Source organism: Engraulis encrasicolus, chromosome 1 (assembly GCF_034702125.1).
Source record: "Engraulis encrasicolus isolate BLACKSEA-1 chromosome 1, IST_EnEncr_1.0, whole genome shotgun sequence".
NCBI classification, from domain to species: Eukaryota; Metazoa; Chordata; class Actinopteri; order Clupeiformes; family Engraulidae; genus Engraulis; species Engraulis encrasicolus.
Window position 1 is genome coordinate 36,187,980 of NC_085857.1, and position 20,821 is coordinate 36,208,800.

Sequence of the window (20,821 nt, forward strand, 5' to 3'; positions counted from 1 at the left end):
AACACCACTTCGTTCCTATCTGTGCACACCTGTGCGTCCTTGACGCCCTGCCATGTTGTCGTGGTCATACAGGTACGCCCGGCGCCTCCACAAGAAGGTGCGGCTGCTGGTGCCGGACTCGGACGTGCGCTTCCTGCTGTCGGAGGGCGGCAGCGGCAAAGGGGCCGCCATGGTGACGGCGGTGGCCTACCGGCTGGCGGACCAGTCGCGGCAGATCGCCCAGACGCTGGCCGAGTTCCGGCTCAGCAAGGCCCAGCTGCTGGAGGTGAAGAAGAGGATGCGGATCGAGATCGAGCGCGGCCTGGGGAAGGACTCGCACGCCACCGCCAGCGTCAAGATGCTGCCCACCTTCGTACGCAGCACCCCAGACGGCTCCGGTGGGTACTGGTTCATTAGCCTGATTAGCGACAGGTTCGCATAATACTCCCAGAATCTCTGAGTTCACCACCCAACTTTCGTTACTGTTGTTTTTGTTGCTAAAACACAAACTGCCGAGTTCAACAATTTACGCTCGTCTGCCTGCCTCCCTGGATTGTGGCACTGCGGCGCCCTTTCACGTACGCTTCTGGTGTTGGTACCGTCTGATCAGGTTTGTTCATCAGTTGTGTTTTATCAAAACGTTTACGCACACAGCTGCAATATACCTTTGGCATTTCCACCATTATTATTGTTTATGGGCAGAAAGGAGTGTAAGTGGCGCAGACTAATTGTATGGCACAGTAGCCAAAAGACTACTCAGGGGTGGGGAGATGTCTCGAGGGCCGTTTATGGTTAGCCTGATTATCATGACTGTCAAATCTCTTCGAGACTTGGTCTGACCAAGAGCATAACAACCAACATTCTCTAGCGGCATGGTTGACCCACCTCCCTTGGTTTGCTACTGGTCGGGACCAGAAAAGGCTGACCCCAAGTTTAAACCAAACATTTTGTTAGTCTCAATAGAACGTCTCTGCTTAAACCACGCCTTTACCCAGGACCGTTGCTGATGCTTAAAGTTGATTGCTTCCCGACAAAGTGGGTGGAGTTCCCGCTCCAGGGGAAACCCGATTGTACCTGAACAAGCAATTTTTCTGAGTGTGTGTAGCTGAGCCGAAGGTGTTGCGTCACTGCGAGGGCGGAGCCTGGGTACTGTTTCATACAACCACCAGGGGCCCTAAATTAACTTAATTCACCACCAGCCAAAATGGGTTGAAGAAGTTTAATTTTACTAGCCAAACACACACTCACCAATGGGTCAAAGTGGCCTACTCACAAGTATTTGTCTGATTTATTTCCATGTAGGAACATGCATAGCACTGATTTTCTTACTCTAGCAGTTCTTCTTCTTTATCTTCTTCTTCCTCCTCCTCTTCTTCTTCTTCTTCTTCTTCTTCTTCTTCTTCTTCTTCTTCTTCTTCTTCTTCTTCTTTACCTTCTTCTTCTTCCTCCTCTTCTTCATCTTCTTCTTTATCTTCTTCTTCTTCTTCCTCCTCTTCTTCTTCTTCTTTGTCTTATTCTTCCTCTTCTTCTTCTTCTTCTTCTTCTTCTTCTTCTTCTTCTTCTTCTTCTTCTTCTTCTTCTTCTTCGTCTTCTTTTTCTTCTTCTTAGACGTAAAGATAAAAGATAAAGATAAACTTTTATTGTCTGTTTGCACAGAAATTTGCACATTAAAGACTAGTAGAAAGGCTGAATGGCTAATGACTTGGACAAGAAAAATCTGCACTCACAAGCTATGTCTCATTGTTATTTATTTATATTACCACCATGTCCACAAGCAGACCACCTGCTTGTGGACAGGGTGGTAATATAGATAAATAATTATGAGACGAAGCTTTCGAGTGCGGATTTTTCTTTTTTAAAGTTGATACCTTTTATTGCTCACCCAAAGTCATTTATTTTTCCCAGAAGTTGAGCGCGCCCTCTGACCAGCTTAATGACAAACCAATAGCGACAGTGGCTGGTGATGAAGTAAAAAAGTTAATGTATCTACAATATGTTTAGGCTACTACAGGTGATTTACGTCCCTGGCAGTAAATATGACACCTGCCCCCCACATTTGGGCTTGCATGCCCAAGAGTTGCACCCAGGGTTCAAATCCGGCCAGGGTAATTTGTCATCCCTACCCCGTCTCTCTCCACATTCGCTTCCTGTCGCTCTTCACTGTCCTATTGGAAATAAAGGTGAAAAAGCCCGTAAAAATTATGTTTTAAAAAAAAGGTAATGTGTCTACAATGTGAAGGCTACTATAGGTGATTTATACCCCTGGCAGTATAAATATGACATCTGCCGATCACATTCTTTGGGATATAAATACCATTTGGCATTTAGTTTCAGCAGAGGTCATTTGTCATATAAAAAGTTGCCGGTCAGTTAGGCTGTAGACACAGGGTCCAGGTAAAATGCTGAGGCACTCAAGGTTGCAATTTTTACTTTTTCCATTTATTTGGCTACAATGCCTACGCGTTTCGGCCCTTATGGCCTTCTTCAGGGCGTATCAAGAGCAGGCTGCATGGCTGTAGACACAATCTACTTCACAGGCTATATAGGTATACTCAGCCAACTCAGTCTTAACACAAACAACGCAGCACAAGAACAACACTGCTACTGCCAGTGTTGCCAGATTGGGCGGTTTCCCGCCCAATTGGACTGCTTAGGATGGCCGTCTGCTGGAAAAATTGAATTTAAAGAAAAAAACGCCCACTTTTTTGCCATAGAAATCAATAGAGTTGGCGGGATTTAGTGCTTCCAGGCAGGTTTTGAGCATTTTTTGAGTTGGAAAATCATCCACCTCATCTGACAACTCTGGCTACTGCTGCCAATGTTATGCCAGGCCAACTTCCCAGCGCCTTCCTTTTCCTCTTACTGCCGTTTGAGTTCAAGTTGTAAACCAATTATATGGATTTAGACCAGTGGCGGAACAATTGCACACAGGGCAAACCACCTATAGGGCCCCTCCATACAGCCTGCCATGGTCGCAATAAGGCCCCTAACACCAATACAGGCTGGCCCTGGGCCCCAGGGCAAATGCCCTGCTTGCCCCCCCTTATAGCTCCGCCCCTGATTTAGACAGTAGTAGTAAAATACTACAGTACGCTTACGCTGTCTGATCCTTTACCTGACTGTACAGGTCTTGAAACGTGCTGTAGGTCCTTCTAGGAAAGTGCCTACATATATCCTCCTGTTTACCTGATGATTTGTTATTGTCCTGTGTTTACGTTATTCTATCTTTATGGTTTAATGCAAGACCTTAAATTCAAATGGAAACTTTCAATGTCTATGCACACTCTTAAAAAGGCTGGGTCAAAAACAACCCAAATTGGGTTATTTTCTGACCCAGGCCCTGGTTCAGTATTGGGCCTACCCTTTGCCTGGGTTAAAATATTTTAACCCTCAGATTGGGTCATTCCTCTAAACCAACTAAATGGGTCATTCTGACCAAATTGCTGTGTTAAAAGAACCCATTACATGGGTCAGACCTACTACCACATTATTGGGTCATATTGACTTCTTTGTTGGGTTCATACTTTAACCCAATATTGGGTATTTAAATTGCAAGGAGATTTACAAAAAACAATTATGACTTTACATTAGTACATTAAGGTGAAATATACCAGAATTGTTTACCAATACAATTGAGATCAATTTAAAAAACAAAATACAAGAATGCATAATATTTCAGATCTCTTTTTTATTGCTGAACAATGTAGATAATTAACAATACATTTCATAAAAGTATACTATAAAGATGCAAATCACAGCAGTGTAGCATTAACACATCATAGCATTGAAGCAATAAAACCTTAATTGAATTTACATGCATCTTTTTAGCCTCTTTGCAAAGATGGGTTATCAGCAAGACTGATCACTCATGACCGAAAAGACTCAACTACATCACAGCAACATTGCTATGACATTACCAAGAGCCTTAAGTAACAGGTTAAAACTCAGTCATTACAATATTGGTGACAGTAAAGTTAAAACATAGGGTCTGCTAAAAGGGGTTAAAGGAAATGGTTCTGTTTTACCAATGTACCATTTGATTTCAGTGACACTGTACAATTATAGAAATTCAAAAATTTAGTTTCACCTTACCTTTTGTATAGCACACTGTAAAACAGCACATTAAAATGTTTAACCCCTTTGCGAAGAGCCCATGTGCTTTGCACAGAGAATATGTTGCTTTTTAGCTATGAGTAAACAGACCCGCCAGCAGGTCCATCTGCACAAACAGGCTTCTCACCGTACTTTTTGTTAATTACAAACTTTACAGTGCATCCATAACTGCGCTAACAGAGTGGAGTGAACTTAATTGTCCCCAGGTTGAAATTTGTCTTGGTCTCTACAGTCACTATATTCCATACAGTACTTACATAACCAGCATATAACAGAACATAAATAAAAAATATTGAAAAAACATAGAAAACATTAAAATAAAAAAAACATCAAAGTGTGCACTGCATGTCCATGGCAGGTCTATCTGTCATTAACAAACAAGGTATTCCCTGATGGGTGGTTATCCAAATAATACATTTCAAACACAGCATGTATCCAGTCCAAAAGAACTGACAGGGATGTCGCAATTATATTGACAGTTTGTACCTCAGGACCTTGTCTCGTGATCTGGTTTGATTGACATCACTACCCTTTCAAGGATTTAAAGTAGCTGGCTTGTAGATATTAAGGTTCACGTAGTAGATGACCTCCCAAAAGCACGGTGAAGCTGCAGGTTGCATATCCCTCATGGCAGCTCTTGGCATCTCACCACAAGTCTTGAAAAAGCAAAACAAAAGAAAAGTGTAAATGATTAGGCCAAGACATGGCTTTTCCATCTCATTCATCATAAATATGGTTTAGGTAAATTATATTGTTCTGTATATCTCCTGTACACTTTGTATTTACTTGTGATGTTGGCTTGATTATGTCCTCTTTTGAAAGTCGCTTTGGTTATAAAGCGTCTGCCAAATGCAATGTAATGTAATATATATATATATACACACACACACACACACACACACACACACACACACACACACACACACTGGTATATAAAATGTTATTTCTGACTTGACTGCACCGGAATGACTGTGCCTACCGGTGCCCAAAGAGGAAGACAAAAAGAAAGACAACAAGTTTGAGAGTTTGGCAAACTAATAGACAGAACATACAGTAAACTGTAGCAAAATTGTCTGAAGTGACACCACACAGTAGGCATTCCATACACATTCACAGAACCAAAGAACAATATCAGGCCTCATTGTGTGTGTGTGTGAGTGTGTGTGTGTGCATTAACGCCTGCTGTTGTGCATTGATATAAAAAAAAAAACTTACTTCATACATGCCGATGATATCCAAGAGCTTCTTGAATAAGTAGTGTGGCCGCCGACCCAGCTGAGCAGCATTCTTCTCCTTTTACTTGTGTCCTACAGCCAAAAAATAAGCAGTTATTGTGATTTTATTGTTAAAGTAATAGGCCTACAATACAGTTGACATACACATTTATCCTGAACTGCGTTGTTGGGTCCTGACAAGCCAGTGGTAGTGAGAACAATATACAGCTCCAGGCCTTTTTATTAGAATACCATGAAAAAGTTGATTTATTCCCATAATTCCATCAATAATGCTAAACTGTCATGGATTGTAGATTCATGGCCCAGTTTTTTTAACTATTCCAATCATTATTTTTTTCTTTTTATATACGTTGGCCTTCCAGCTCAAAAAACCCATGAATTGGGGAATTCGCATTATTAGAATATTGTTATAAAATCACATTTTTCTTCATCAAAATTCGGGTCACATTATATCAGTTGAAATTTGGTACTTTCTACATAACATGCAATGGTCAATACTTGGTTAGGACATTCTCTGTCCATGATGCGTTTAACATTGAAGTCAATGGAAAAACAGTGCATGGCAGTTATGGAAGCCCAGATATCCTTGATGCTTTGCTGTCAGCTGTTCTTGTTTGTTGACCTGGTACCCCACACTTCACTCTTCAATATACCCTGTAGATTTCCATGCCACGTTTTGGCGCTAACTCACCAGTTTAATTCTAAATAACCAGAAATGAATCCCCATTGAAAATGAATGGGGTTTAATTTCTGTTGAGTTGGAATTAAACTGGTGAGTTAACACCAAAACGTGGCATGGAAATCTTCAGGTATATTGAAGAGGGAAGTGTGGGGCACCAGGTCAGCTATACAATAACAGCTGACGGCAAAGCATCAAGGATATCTGGCCTTCCATTACTCCCATGCACTGTTTCTGCCATTGACTTCAATGTTAAACGCATCATGGCCGTTATTATTAATAATATTAAGACAGAGAGAGTCCAAACCAAGTATTGAACATTGCATGTTGTGTAGAAAGTACCAAAGTTCAACTGATTTGATGTGCACTGATGTGAAACAAATTTTGATGAAGAAAATTGTGATTTTATTACAATATTCTAATGATGTGAATTCCCCAATTCATGGTTTTTTTTGAGCTGGAAGACCAAAATGTGTAAAAATAAACAATTTAATGATTGGAATAGTTAAATAACTGGGCCATGAATCTACAATCCATGACAGTTTAACATTATTGATGGAATTATGGAAATAAATCAACTTTTTCATGGTATTCTAATAAAATGGCCTGGAGCTGTAATTGGATGTTGAAACTAGTAGGGATTTTCCTTTAAAGGGACACTGTGCAGGAAATGGTCAAAAAAGGTACTGCAACTATGCTGCTCATTGAAACTGGGCTGCCTATTGCCAAATATTTTCTAGCATGGTCCAAGTAGAGTCATTTTTGCAGCTAAAAATGGCTAATTTTGGAAATTCAAAATGGCGGACCATGGAGAAGATCCCCCTTTTCATGTATGAAAAGTGCAATTTTTCAATTCATAATGAATGCTTAGAATTTGATGGTGGTGGTAAGCATTAATGAAAAAGGTAACATAAGTGAATGGGCAGCATGAATTCTGGAAATAAACAACTAAAAATCTCACACAGTGTCCCTTTAAGGTTGTGTGTGTTTATCTGTGTGTGGTGTAGAGTGGGGTGTGCATGCGCATGTTTTGTACGTGTGTGTGTGTGTGTGTGCATGTGTGTATGAGCATATGTGTGGTGTGTGTGTGTGTGTGTGTGTGCACGCATGGGCTGTTATGCATGACATAAAAAGATCTTACTTCCTACATCCTGATGTTTGAGGACTCCTCGGATAAATAGTGTCACAGACCCAGCAGAGCAGAAGTAATCTTCTTTCATTTGTGTCCTACAGCAGAAAAAGAATGAATAACTATGAGTAATTGGGATTTTACTGTGAAATATATAGTACAACTGGTACCCATGTTTACAATTCTTGGATCATACACTCACATTTCAGTGCCGCGTTCTTCCCTCGATGCAGACACAGCTCCGTACACATTAAGCGGTTTTGGTGCCAGGTCATCACGTCCATCGAGGAACAGACTACCGGAATGACTGTGCCTGCCGGTGCCCAAAGAGGAAGACAAAAAGACAGACAACAAGTTTGAGAGTTTGGCAGACAGATAGACAGAACATACAGTAAACTGTAGCAAAATTGTCTGAAGTGACACCAGAGAGTAGGCATTCCATACACGTTCACAGCATCAAAGAACAATATCAGGCCAGCTCTCATTGTTAGTGTGTGTGTGTGTGTGTGTGCGCACGTGTGTGCGAGCGCATTCACGCCTGCTGTTGTGCATGACATTAAAAACTTACTTCATACATGCCGATGATATCCAAGGGCTTCTTGAATAAGTAGTGTGGCTGACGCCGACCCAGCTGAGCAGCATTCTTCTCCCCTTACTAGTGTCCTACAGCTGAAAAATAAGCAGTTGTTGTGATTTTATTGTTCAAGTAATAAGCCTACAATACAGTTGATACACATTTATCCTGAACTCACTGACTTACATCTCTCAGACAATCCAAATCGGTTTTCATCGGTTTACTTCTTCAGTGACTTAGTTCCAGTTTCCTACACACCCAGCTGTCTTGGTAACCGGTCAGAGGAGAGAAGTCCACCTTATCCAGAGCAGAAGAGATAAAAAAAAAAGACAAAACGTTTCAGAGCTTTGCAGACACACCTTCAAACAGACAACAGACAACCTTAAATAAATGTATGAAAGGCTTTTGTCTCACTACTACACATAACTTTACATTTTTCATTTACATAAACAAAAATATAAACCAACCAGTCCCTTCGTAAATACTGCACAGAGTACAATATCACACACTCACACTAGAACTAAGTTACACACGCACGATTTCATGCAAAGCTTGTTGAAGTAGCTGTTGCCTATATGGGAGGGAAAGTGGAAAACAGCGATCCTAGCGGTTACGTTCCAAACACCAAGGCGATCCTATTGAAACTCCCATAGACGAGTTTTTAAAAAAATCCCACAAAGATATGATTAGGAACTATAACACCAGACACATTTTTCAGCGTACACAATAGGATGAACTACTACCTGTGAAAATCTTAAGTCATTTTTTGCCCTTTTAAGAAAAATAGAAATTGTGCCAATCTGGTCGGAAACGGACTACAGCTCCCAGCATGCTGTGCTTCGCGCCTCGTTGACAACACAGAGAAACAAATGAACGCGAATGAACGCAAGTTCTTCGCATATCTTCACATTCTTGTAATCCTGTGAGTTCCACATTGTCTTCCTATTAAACATATATACACACAATCATTTTGGTTTGGTTTTAACTTCTCTAGTAGATATGATGGCTTCTGTGGTGACGAGTAACCACCTCTCAGGCTCATGTTTGGCTATGCTAATTTGGCTATGCTAATTACATGGAGTAAACACGTCACACATGCCAGTCAGTGTAGTTCTGTATTAGCTTTTTAAAGAATATTTAAATCAGTTCAGATCAGTGAAAAACCGAACATTTTACCACCTGATTCAATAAAACGGGCCAACTCGCCTATAATATGACTGCCACTACTTCTACTTCGTCGTCAGGGCCGAGATGTAATTTTTCAAAGAAAAAACCCATTCATTTGTTGCAGGGGCTTGGAACGTTGTCAGCAGGGGGCGATGAGATTACTTTCCCTCCCAATAGCCACAAATTTCTTTAAACCAGGAAACTTCCCTGTAGCGTCAACAAAGCAACACATCCCTGCTCGTGAATGAAAGAAATTGGATAACTATTCCCTCCGCATTTAAGTAATTTTGGAACACAACGACTGGTGAATGTAAACACGTTTTCCACGCGTAGCCTTCATCCGCATTTATCAAACAGCTACGTAGTAGAGCTACGACTCTAATCAAGCAAGCAAAGCACATACGAGATAAGAAACGCCAGTTGACACACAAACAATAAACAATTGTCGCGACAACATTTTCTTGCACAGGCAAGCTGCCCAAACACACGATGCGACTTACCACACCTAACATACCGGTAATATTTAATGCGCGAGCTATCCCTCCCTCTGCCTTTATCAGAGTTCGGACTTGTGAAAGGTGCAAGTCGCAGTGAGCTCGGCCTCGGAAGAACATCGCAGGAGTCAGGAGAAGTCACACAACACAAGCAAAGCACTTGCTCTCATTAAACTAGTTCTAGTTGACACAGAAAAAGAAGAAAGCCCGTCGACTCCCCTACAGTATGTAGAACTAACATGACACTTGTGGAAACCGAAGACAGCCTTCAGATGCCAGCTTGCGGCCCCCAAACGAAAATGCTGTCGTTATGAACAGAATTCTAGGTTGAGTGGAGCCAGGTAGCGGCTAGATATAGTTAGCTAATTTCTCAGATTTGTGTCAGTTGCGTCCTGCATTAGGCTAGTAGTATCACAGCCCGTATAGAAAGTATATCGCCTCACTGTGTACTGAACCTCAATTTATCGTCGAGTAGACACACTTAGCCCTCTACCTAAAAAGAATCTGCCCAACCACTGACAGCCAACCATCCGTTATAAGCTAGAACTATGCGAAATAGCAACCAAATGAATCCCAGAAGGGCTAACATTATGACTTACCGTAGTGTCTTGGTTATTAGCTAACTAGCCACCGTTGAACCACGAACATACTACTTTCCAATGAAATGTAGCAAATATATTCCCAAATCCACCACAGGATAGCAAACCGCTGCAGTTATGACAAAGTGCTTATTCATTTGCTCCCCTTAAAAGATTAGTTACCGTTTCCTCCTATTAGGCCTACTCGAAATGGGTATAGCTTTCTATGAAATGTGCCTTAATATACTCGCCACAAACAGGAACTCACGGCTGACGCATATTTACACCGCGAAAAGCAATATGGCAAGTTTATATGTAATAAAAGGCGCACACTTACCGAAACAATGCTTTCACATGCCATCCGGTGTCCTTTCTTCTGGACGTTGGTAGTCTACTGGTAGCCGTTTTGGCAATGGCGGCCGGGCGGTAAAATTCAAAATTCAAATATCTTGACAAGATAACTTAGATTACAGGGTTGAAATGACCCAGGGCCTGGGTGCTGATGTGGGTTTAGCGAATAACCCAGGTAATGGGTACGGAAAATGACCCAATATGGGTTATATTTAACCCATTTTTCATAGAAAAGCAATTGACCCAGGGGTTTAGTCAAAGTAATAACCCAGCTCTTTTTAGAGTGCAGCCTCTTACTGCAGATGGGGTCGACGGCAGGCCTATTCACTATTTGCTGAAAATACTCAACTACATCGTAACAATGTTGCTATGAAATTACTGCGAGCCTTAAGTAACAGATTAAAGACGTAGCCATTACCATTTTGGTGACAGTACGGTTATAACATAGGCTCTGCGCATAGGGGTTAAATGCAAAATGCCTCTGTTTTATTTGGCTGTCAGAAACATAGACCTGTCCACATGAAATGTGTTATATTCACAAGACCGCTATTGCTGGTGTGTACATTTTAACATCCTTTTTAAATTCTTTACTTTTTTGCTTCATCCTTGTGTTGGACATTGTTGCCAGTGTTGCAACTGTACACTGCGCCTAGATGTCTTGCTTATTATCCAATATGCCTTGTTACTTTGCTTCTGTTACCTTGTGTTGGACAATGCTGTCAGTGTTGCAACTGTACACTGCACCTTGATGTCTTGTTTAATTTCTGCTACTTTTTAATGCATCGTCCTCTTCTTTACTCTGTGTAGGACAATGCTACCAGTGTTGCAACTGTACACTGTCCCTTACCCTTTCCTTGTTTAAATTGCTCCTTGTAAGTTGCTTTGAACATGGCGTCTGCTAAATGCTAATGTAATGTAATGTAATGTAATACATGGGATACAAGAGCTGTGTGTCAGTGGATGAGTAGTTTATCTCTCCACATTCTACTGTAGCTCCCCCTGCAGTGAGTTGGGCTTCAAGCACCATTCAGGCGACAGTGTATTAGGTTAGTACATTTGTATTTACAGTCAGCCTCCAAGAGTCGAATGACCTTAGCGTAGTAAGTCTTTGTGGAGAGGTACATTTTTTTCCGCCTTCCAACTACTATTTGACATGCTCTTTTTTTTGGATGAATCTTTTTATTGGATGTTTTCAGCAGATACAATAAACTACAAAGCAACAGTTATATGGGTTGGAATGCTTACAACGGTTCTAAGGTCTTAAATGCGTATGACACATTGACAGTAAATAGAACTGTCAATGGTATGACAAAACTACGTCCTTTCAAGCCGTGTAAGCCAAGTGATTTTATTGCACATCTAGCAACCAATCAGAAAGCAGCATTAAATTCCACAGTGTCATAACCACCAATATATTTTATATGTTTCCTCATTCTTAAATTGCGCTATCAACTGACCAATTTGAAAATATTGAGACCCAGTACATTAAAACTGAGAAATGATAATAGAACAAATATTTTTGAATCCACTGACAATCAAAGCCTTCTTCTATCTGTTAGAGTTCTCCAATCACCTCTTTGCTTCTAGATCTCTTTCCCAACACTGTGCTAGTATGCAGCTTGTCAGTTTGACTGTAAACCTGGGAGTGAAAAGCTCCTGTTGTCTCCTGCCAGTCGTATACCGTAGCTGTGTCTCTGGCTTTGGGAACAGAATGAGTTTGTGGATTGTGGGTGTCTGGCTCTCTGAGGCTTGAATAATGCAGTTAACCAAGTGATTTAATCCCTGCTGCCCTGCCAGAGAGGCCGTAACTCAACCCCACCTGTGAACACAGCTCGGTGACCTGCTTTTCTCTCTCTCCTCTCTCATCTCTTCCGGCTGTCCTCTGATTCTTTCTGTTCTTTAGGTCTGTGTCTCTCTCTCCCTCTCTTGCTCTGTCTGTCTCTGTCTCACACATACTGATTCTCACTCTCTTGCACACTCTCTCTTTTTTCATTCATGGTTTCTCTCTCTTGTCCTGTCCTTGGTTCTCTGTATGTGGCCAGTCTGTATTATCAACCAGTGACTTCATGGGTCTCACAGCAATAATGAAAAGTGTGTATTCATTCTAAAGCATAATGATAACATGTTATTATCTGTTATGCATCATGTATTATTTTATAAACTCTTACTGTTGCCTGTTGGAATAATATGTTCTACTAATCAGCAAAGCCCAGAGCAATTTGCACACTATATTAGATTAGCTTTTTTCGTCTGTAAAATGTACCGCTTCAATCATGTACATTTCAAGAACATTATTTCCATGTCTGCCCTTGTATACAGTATGAGTCTCTGTTCTACCCATTCAGACAAGAAATCCTTCATCCCCTCAGCTGAAGATGTACATAGTGCCTTGGCCCACCAGCCTCAACATACATATATCGTCCTGTCTATGTTATGTCTTGTTTTGTCATGTATTTTTAATGTCTGTGAGAATGACTGGAGCCACGCCAAAAGACAATTTTCTGTTTCATGTGTAACAGACAATGACGTTTTCTTATGTTATCTTACCGTATCTTATCTTGTCTTATTTTCAGAAAATGGCGACTTCCTGGCTCTGGATCTGGGCGGGACAAACTTCAGGGTTCTGCTAGTGAAGATCCGCAGTGGCAAGAGGAGAACCGTGGAGATGCACAACAAGATCTACGCCATCCCCATCGAGATCATGCAGGGCACTGGAGAGGAGGTACGAGGCCCGGCTGGGTTTGGGGCAGAGCCGCCCTAACCGCTTACCCATGACTGCCCAATGAGGAAGATGATGTTGAAATTCAGAATAGTCTTTATTGTACTGAATATGTACGCAACACGCACAAAGAATTTGAAGTTGGATCTTTGCATCTCAAGCCATGAAACAGAGCAAAAGGCATCCCACTTCCTGTGCACTGCCCAATTGCTCAAAAGCCCCATTGCACCAAATGAAACGTATGGTTGTAAACTGTAAACATGACGAAGAAGATGCTGAAATTCAGAATAGTCTTTATTGTATTGAATATGTACGCAACATGCACAAGGAATTTGAAGTTGGATATTTGCATCTCAAGCCATGAAAAAGAGCAAACGGCATCCCACTACTTCCTGTGCCCAAGAGCTCAAAGACCCATCGCATCAGAATTCAACAACAAGGTTGTAAAATGAACACGATAAAGATGATGTTGAATTTATTTTATAAATATAAATGTGAATATGATTATGTGTGCAACATGCACAAGGAATTTGAAGTTACATCTTTGCATCTCAAGCCATGAAAAAGGGCAAAAGGCATCCCACTACCCATGAGCTCAAGAACTCAAAAGCCGCATTGCATCAGAACTCAACAACATGGCGCATGATGACTAACGCTACAGTATATCAGTCTCAGAAATGAAATGCCTGCTCTGACTCCAGAGACCTAACTCAGTGACTTGTTCTGCTGCGGCTGCCAAAGTGCCTTTGAGCAGTAATGGAGTCTGGCCATTTAGTAATTAGATGGCGAGGCAAATTGGACGGGAAACAGAGTAGATCTCTGGATGTCTAAATGAACCCTCAAGCAGAAGAACACCCAGAAGATTGTCATATGGCCATGGATGGGGGCTGTTGGCATGTTTCATGCAGAGTTTAACCCTGGGAGCTAGAGGACTATTCTGCCTTGCAAAGACAAAGTGCAGTGAAAATAGTCTTCATTGCACTCACTTATATTGTGACAAAGTGTTATGGTCCAAATGTGTCCTGTTTCAGAGATATTGTTCTGTCAAATTTGTAGTAACTACAATATCCAGTTTCAATGTTGCCGTATTTACGACATTTTGCCTTTGTATGGCAATATTATCATGCTTTTTTATCTACACGAAGATGTGAAATGCACATCTGTGGTAAAAAAAAAATATTGCAACAATGTAACACCTAAACTCATTCATCATTCATAATCCTAATCTTGGCAATTATCCAAACCCAAAGCACATGCAGCACATATTTTAATACATGTGCACACTTTGTACATATACATAATGTTCAGATTTTTCTTTTTTTTATTGTTACATTATTTGTCATGAGACAGATACATAGAGACAGATACAGCACATGGGGTACCTTCTGACTTTGAAGCTGTTCATTATTTCCAAGATCTCGTTCATTTATGAAGAGTGGAATGCTCTTTTTTTCAAACCATGAGCCTCAGGTTGAGTTAATGATTGTTGCCATAGATACAGGTTTACATACAGTACAGTTGAATAAAGAAACAATAAATACAATATATTGTAGGGGCATTTTATTTGCTGTAGGTTCACATACTTATGTACTTTTCTTTCTCCCCCCCCCCCCCTTCTCCCTTTCTATCCCTCCTTCTCTCTCTCTCTCTCTCTCTCTCTCTCTCTCTCTCTCTCTCTCTCTCTCTCTCTCTCTCTCTCTCTCTCTCTCTCTCTGCTTCCCTGCAGCTGTTTGACCACATTGTGTACTGCATCTCTGACTTCCTGGACTACATGGGGATGAAGAACGCCCGCTTGCCTCTGGGATTCACCTTCTCCTTCCCCTGCAAGCAGACCAGCCTGGACGCAGTCAGTATCCCTTACGGGTAGCATACAGTACCACTTCACACCTGTAAAACACTGTAGAAAAGCATACAGTACCACTTCACACCTGTAAAACACTGTAAAAATAACATACAGTACCATTTCACACTTGTAAAACACTGTAAAAAGAGACCTCAGGATCTAGATCAGTGGTTCTCAAAGTGAAATCTGATAAAGAATTGTTGCTTTAAATGCAAAAGCAAAGCGAGTTTACAAGAATCTTTGACATTTATCTACACATACATACAGTGTGTTAAGTAGTCCAATCATACTCAATTTGCTGAATGACAAGAGTTACCCACCTCTAAGCCCACTCATTAAAATCATGATAATATATATTATAGAACAGCTGTGCCAATTGTGAATTGTGGTGTGATTACGGGGGTTGGGGGGGGGGGGGGGTCTTCAAAAAGAGGTCATCAAAACATCACATCAATTCTTGAGTCTACACTTGATTTACACCTAAGGAAAGAGTATACAGAGCAGACCAATTCTCTAGCTACAGGAAGGTTACATAAGGTTGTATCCACTGAGACTGCTATAGTAATTATCACACCAATTTAACACCTATTTGCAGTACCACAGACCCATAGAGGCTACCACATATTTTTATTGTCTTGGTGAATTGTGGTTATGCATGTGACACAACAGTAGACATTTTGAACACATGCTATTCATTACAAACTGTACACAAGTGATTACATTTTGATTCATTCATTTTCCATTCTCTGGTCTACACTTAGAGAAAGGAAACTCAGTATCTGGATAACACTAACGTGCTATTTGCAGGATGTTACATGCAGGGCTCTAAATTAACACCGGCCAACCAGCCAAATGCTGGTGAAAAATCAGTTTGGCTGGTAGAGAAGACCAACTTACTAGCCACGTTCACCCATCAGTGAATGTGTGTTTGGCTAGTAAGATAAACATCTACTAGCCATTTTGGCTGGTGATTAATTTAGGGCCCTGGTTACATGTGTTGATTCAAGATTACTGAATGCCCAAATGTTTTCTGAAATGGAGTTAATTTCAGCTCTTTAAGAGTTATATTAACACTGGTACTTCAATTGCGCAGGGCATGCTGGTCACCTGGACGAAGGGCTTCAAGGCTACAGACTGTGAGGGGGAGGACGTGGTGGAGCTGCTGAGGGATGGCATTAAGAGGAAAGAGGTGAGCAGAAACAACAACAACAACCTGTATTTACAGTATATAGCACAATATCACAACTATACAGTTGACACACACTAGCTCTGGAGGCTGCCGTTTGGCGCCAATTGTCCAGGGTCCACGTGAGAAAGTGCATGCACGCACGCACACACACACACACACACACACACACACCCACACACACACACACACACACACACACACACACACACACTAGACCTATTTTATCACCATTGTATATATGGTACCTTTCACAGTGATCATACTCTCTTAATTCTGTGCATATGCATATCTGTCAAAACAAATGCAAGCCTTTCCATTTGCTGCACAGTTGCCTAGCATTTGAAATTTGCAATTTGCAATCGGTTCACATTTTAACTTTTTACCCCCAACATGGTTTGAATGGACTGTAATTTTCTAAACCTTGTTTGCACATAGATGGAAGAACCAGTAAGTATTGTAAAAGCTAAACGTGAATTAACGGAAGGGGACAGGTAAAAGTCGTTGCAGCCGTTGGTGTGTTTTGATTTTGAGAGCATGGTGGTTGCCCTAACATCTGCAGGAAGCCTATGGCTGGGGTTTGTTTTTACATACTGTACAACATGAGAGGATGATTATTGTGAGCTGGATTTTGTTGTTGCTGCTGATATGCTTGTATATTTCATCTTACATGCAATGCTGCCGTCCTGTGATATTTTGGTGTGTGGACAACTTTGACATGCATTTTGTACAGTATCTACAGTATTTGTTGAAATCCACTGTTGTATCTATGCTTCTGTTTTACATTTAACACTGAAGTTATTCAGATCTCTGTACCGGGCTATGATCAAAAGCATGCTAAAAGGTCTGGGCTACTTTGAATGAAAAATGCTGATCAGGTGCTAAGTTTTTAAGTACATTTCGTGTTTTCACTATCCAAGTCCTCATATACATTGCTAAATTACAATTTATCGATATGTAATACTATGCTGTGTGCGAATGACTGGAAAGTAGTCATGACACCAAAACAATTTATTCTGACTGAGGCTGCAATTTTACGCTGGCTTTGCGCTCGGTTTGAGGTGTGATGTGCAGAGTTGCATAAAGTAGAAGTGGACGTACTGTTACAGATGTAATTGCAACACTAGTAGTATGATGTTACACAGTTGAACTTTTGAGGGAGGAAACCAACGCACACCAGAGGTTTCGAGGTGCAAGTAGCGGGTGCAATAACAATTTTGTAGAAGAAGGTACCGCACACTCTTGTCCATCGTGCTGCAATTTATTGACAANCAACAGTAGCAACAGTAGCAGTATGATATTACATGGGTTCAACTGTGTAACAATTTTGTAGAAGAAGGTACCGCACACTCTTGTCCATCGTGCTGCAATTTATTGACAAACAACGTACGGGCCGAAACGTTGTTTGTCAATAAATTGCAGCACGATGGACAAGAGTGTGCGGTACCTTCTTCTACAAAATTGTTACACAGTTGAACCCATGTAATGGCATACTACTACTGTTGTAATTACATCTGTAACAGTAATTCTACTTCTACTTTATACAATTCTGGTGACGTGTTGAATGCCATCTTCAACCAGTTGAGAAAAACATCGCTTTTGGTTGCGTTTTTTGACTCACACTCTTGTTTTGTTTTGTTTTGTTTTTTTCCTCAGGAATTTGACCTGGATGTGGTGGCCATTGTCAATGACACTGTGGGGACCATGATGACGTGTGCTTACGAGGAGCCCACCTGTGAAATCGGTCTGATCGCAGGTGAGTCTTTCAGCTTCCAGTCAGCAATATGCTGTCGGGCACAGGAAAAGATCAGATCGGCCCTGCCGTGGCCAACCAGTAGGGCACTCGCCTGCCTGACCCGGATTCGATTCCTGGCTCGAGTCCTTTGCCGACCCCTCCCCGTCTCAATCCCAATTCGCTTCCTGTCCACCTCTCACACTGTCCTATAAAAATAAAATAGAAAAAGACCCAAAAAAATCAGATCATTTTGAGCCACCACATTACGAACCATTATTTACAGTGTCGTCCATTTCTTCAATACTGTGGGACACTTCGATTTTCTCCTTACTCCCCTGGTTATGACGCAGCACTCAGTAATTGATGCTCTTCTCTTGTCTGGTAGCCTATGAGATTGAACCTAATTAAAGTTAAGGCAGGGAGTAGTAGTAGTAGCTATATTATCCCCCATGGGGGAAATTTCTTCTAGTGAGAGGAGCGTAACACATGAAAACAAACACAATACAGTCAGATTCCCAAGTACATTTGACTGTATTGTGTTTGTTTTCATGTATAAAATCAAGTATTGGAGTTCAGTGTTCAACACCAAAGTAACTTATGGCAAACTGAATAAAAAATATTTGCATGAACAAAAGTCATTAATAAACATGAAAAGCAGCCCAGCCATGGCTTAGTCGGCTGGGCACTGGAATGCTACGTGGGCGACCCATGTTCGATTTCGATTCCTGACCCGAGTCATTTCCCGATCCTCCCCAGTCTCTCTCTCCCGCTCATTTCCTGTCCCACTCCTCACTGTCCGTCTAAATAAAGCTGAAAACCTGGAAAAGGGGTTTTTTTTTTGTTTTTGTTTTTTAAATAATAATAAATAAACATGAAAAGTACACAGGTGACTGGTAGCTCAAGTGTGTTTTTATGGTCTTCATTGATAGAAACCTGTTTTGTTTTGTCTTCCTGGCTTCTTTAGGAACTGGGAGCAATGCCTGTTACATGGAGGAGCTGCGTAACATCGAGACGGTGGAGGGCAACGAGGGCCGCATGTGTGTCAACATGGAGTGGGGCGCCTTCGGAGACAACGGCTGCTTGGACGACATCCGCACCCAGTACGACAGGGCAGTAGACGAAAACTCGCTCAATGAAGGCAAACAGAGGTAGGTGTAATATCATGTAATGTACTGTAATAGATACAAATGTCACATTTGCTATGTTTACATGAGACATTTAATTCGGAAATTAACTCAATTTAATTTGGAATAAATCTTAATTCTGCTTTGAAAGCGTCATATACAGTAAACACCTTAATTCGGAATTAAAGGAAAGATCAAAGTAAACTCGGCAGAACTATTTAATTCTGAATTATTCATTCGGAATTAAAAACATCATGTAAAAGTAGTGATAGACTACCATACTGTTTTTGGAATTTTGGCTAGCGTGCCAGTAATCCATATCATGCAGCTTGACCCTACGGGCATCGTTTCAATAGATATGGTTGATGAAATTATTACAAGTTTTGAGCAAAATGACAAATTTGACCCCAGAAACAGAGATATATTGCGACTTTTATGGTCATTACGTTTAGAGTTTTTCTTCTACATCATGTATTGATGGGTTTTTTTTATGACGCCATTACCAAAATCACACATAATGTGTGTCAGAGTGGCTTGCTCTGATATCGAGGGGAAAAAAAAAATTTGGCATTCAATGCATGGGATTCTAAACGTACTAGTACATTTTGGCAGTCAAATATTGATAGATTGTTGATAGTGTAAGGTAGGGTACTCTGCATAGGTTAGAAATAGTTATAAACCGAGCACCCTTAGTCAAAGGGTTCTTTTCGAGGAGTAAGGATAATATAACTATGACCAGTAGGTAAAGTTTCAAAGTATTGCCGGCATTTATTCATGTAAAAACAACACTCAAGTGAGAACTCTTTTCTCTGTATAGACTCCTTAGATTGTCCTTGGTATTGTCCTTTTCATCAAGGAGGAAGAATAAATAGAAAAAATAGAAGAAATAAGAAAGTAGAAAAGAAAACCTCAGAGCTCTGGCTTAAAGAAATAAAATAAAATAATTAAATAAATAAATAAATAATATCAAAGTCCAAAAGTGTCCATCTACCCGGGTAGTATGTATTTATGTATCCCACGTGCGGGTGTGTGCAATGGATCTCCTTATCTCGCGGCTGTAGGAGGCGAGTGGCCAGACCAGACGCTCTTCTTCAGTCACTACTGGCCGCGCGTGCACCCAGGGAAGTTCGGCGATAGTTCGTTGGGAATCAAGCTCTTAAAAAAAACCAACCTGCATAGCAGGATAACAACACTGTCAACACTTTCCTCATTCATTCTTGTCAGTTCAGAAACTCATCCTTCAATACTCAAAGTGCAGTAGTTGAAACGTAATAGTCCATTCAGTCCATAAACTGCACAAAATGAAACATGGATTCTAAACGGAATAGGCAGTTGGTTCATCAGTTCAGTTCAACTCCAGTTGGTTTTTTAGCTTCAGTCAAAATACATCACAGTTACTCAAAATAAGTGTACACAACGAAATAATACAACAATATTCATGTAACACATCTTCAAAAGATGTGTCTTAAGCTCATTTCATGTTTCTTAACCAAATACCATGAATCAAAACAAAGTCAGCTGATATCGCGACTAGCGCAGGAAGACATGAAAATAAAACTCACCGGAGGAAAGGAAAGAAATAAACATAACCAGTGCAGTCCGGATCTTCTTTCAAACAAATCTTGCTTCTCAAAAGTATTATAACTTAAACAAAATAAAGTTCTTCAACTGTTTCATGAAAATAAAGTAAATAAATTAACTTGTGATCTTCTTTCTCTTACTATTGTTCTTCAATGCGATCGTTTTCTTTCATTGGTATCTTGCTCTGTATCCATAGCAACCAGTGCTCTTCATCTACGTCTCTCAATTCCAAACAGTATCTATACTGCCACCTAGTGGATGGGAAATGAAATTGCAACTACATAGACAAACACAAAGGAAATAGGGTAATAAATGTAACCGTAATATTTCAGTG

At 40.8% G+C, this 20,821-nt stretch overlaps 1 protein-coding gene and 2 long non-coding RNA genes across 4 annotated transcripts in view; 1 reads left to right on the forward strand and 2 right to left on the reverse strand.

Moving 5' to 3' along the window:
- Positions 1-20,821, forward strand: part of LOC134450857 (hexokinase-1) — a 49,506-nt gene that overhangs the window by 21,885 nt on the left and 6,800 nt on the right. Inside the window, exons 10-16 of one of the 2 annotated variants that reach the window (XM_063200871.1) lie at positions 73-377; positions 12,873-13,021; positions 14,745-14,864; positions 15,955-16,050; positions 16,486-16,497; positions 17,704-17,803; positions 18,747-18,930. In XM_063200871.1, coding sequence (XP_063056941.1) covers positions 73-377; positions 12,873-13,021; positions 14,745-14,864; positions 15,955-16,050; positions 16,486-16,497; positions 17,704-17,803; positions 18,747-18,930 — 966 coding nt within the window. The remainder of the gene's footprint in view (positions 1-72; positions 378-12,872; positions 13,022-14,744; positions 14,865-15,954; positions 16,051-16,485; positions 16,498-17,703; positions 17,804-18,746; positions 18,931-20,821) is intronic. The other variant, XM_063200878.1, reaches the window with a different exon arrangement.
- Positions 7,125-7,800, reverse strand: LOC134465416 (uncharacterized). Its single transcript, XR_010038157.1, has 3 exons — positions 7,704-7,800; positions 7,338-7,448; positions 7,125-7,233 (listed from the first exon to the last, which is right to left on the reverse strand). It is a non-coding gene; the product is annotated as an uncharacterized LOC134465416 (long non-coding RNA).
- LOC134450875 (uncharacterized) lies at positions 19,650-20,821 on the reverse strand. Its single transcript, XR_010035165.1, has 2 exons — positions 20,469-20,821; positions 19,650-20,077 (listed from the first exon to the last, which is right to left on the reverse strand). It is a non-coding gene; the product is annotated as an uncharacterized LOC134450875 (long non-coding RNA).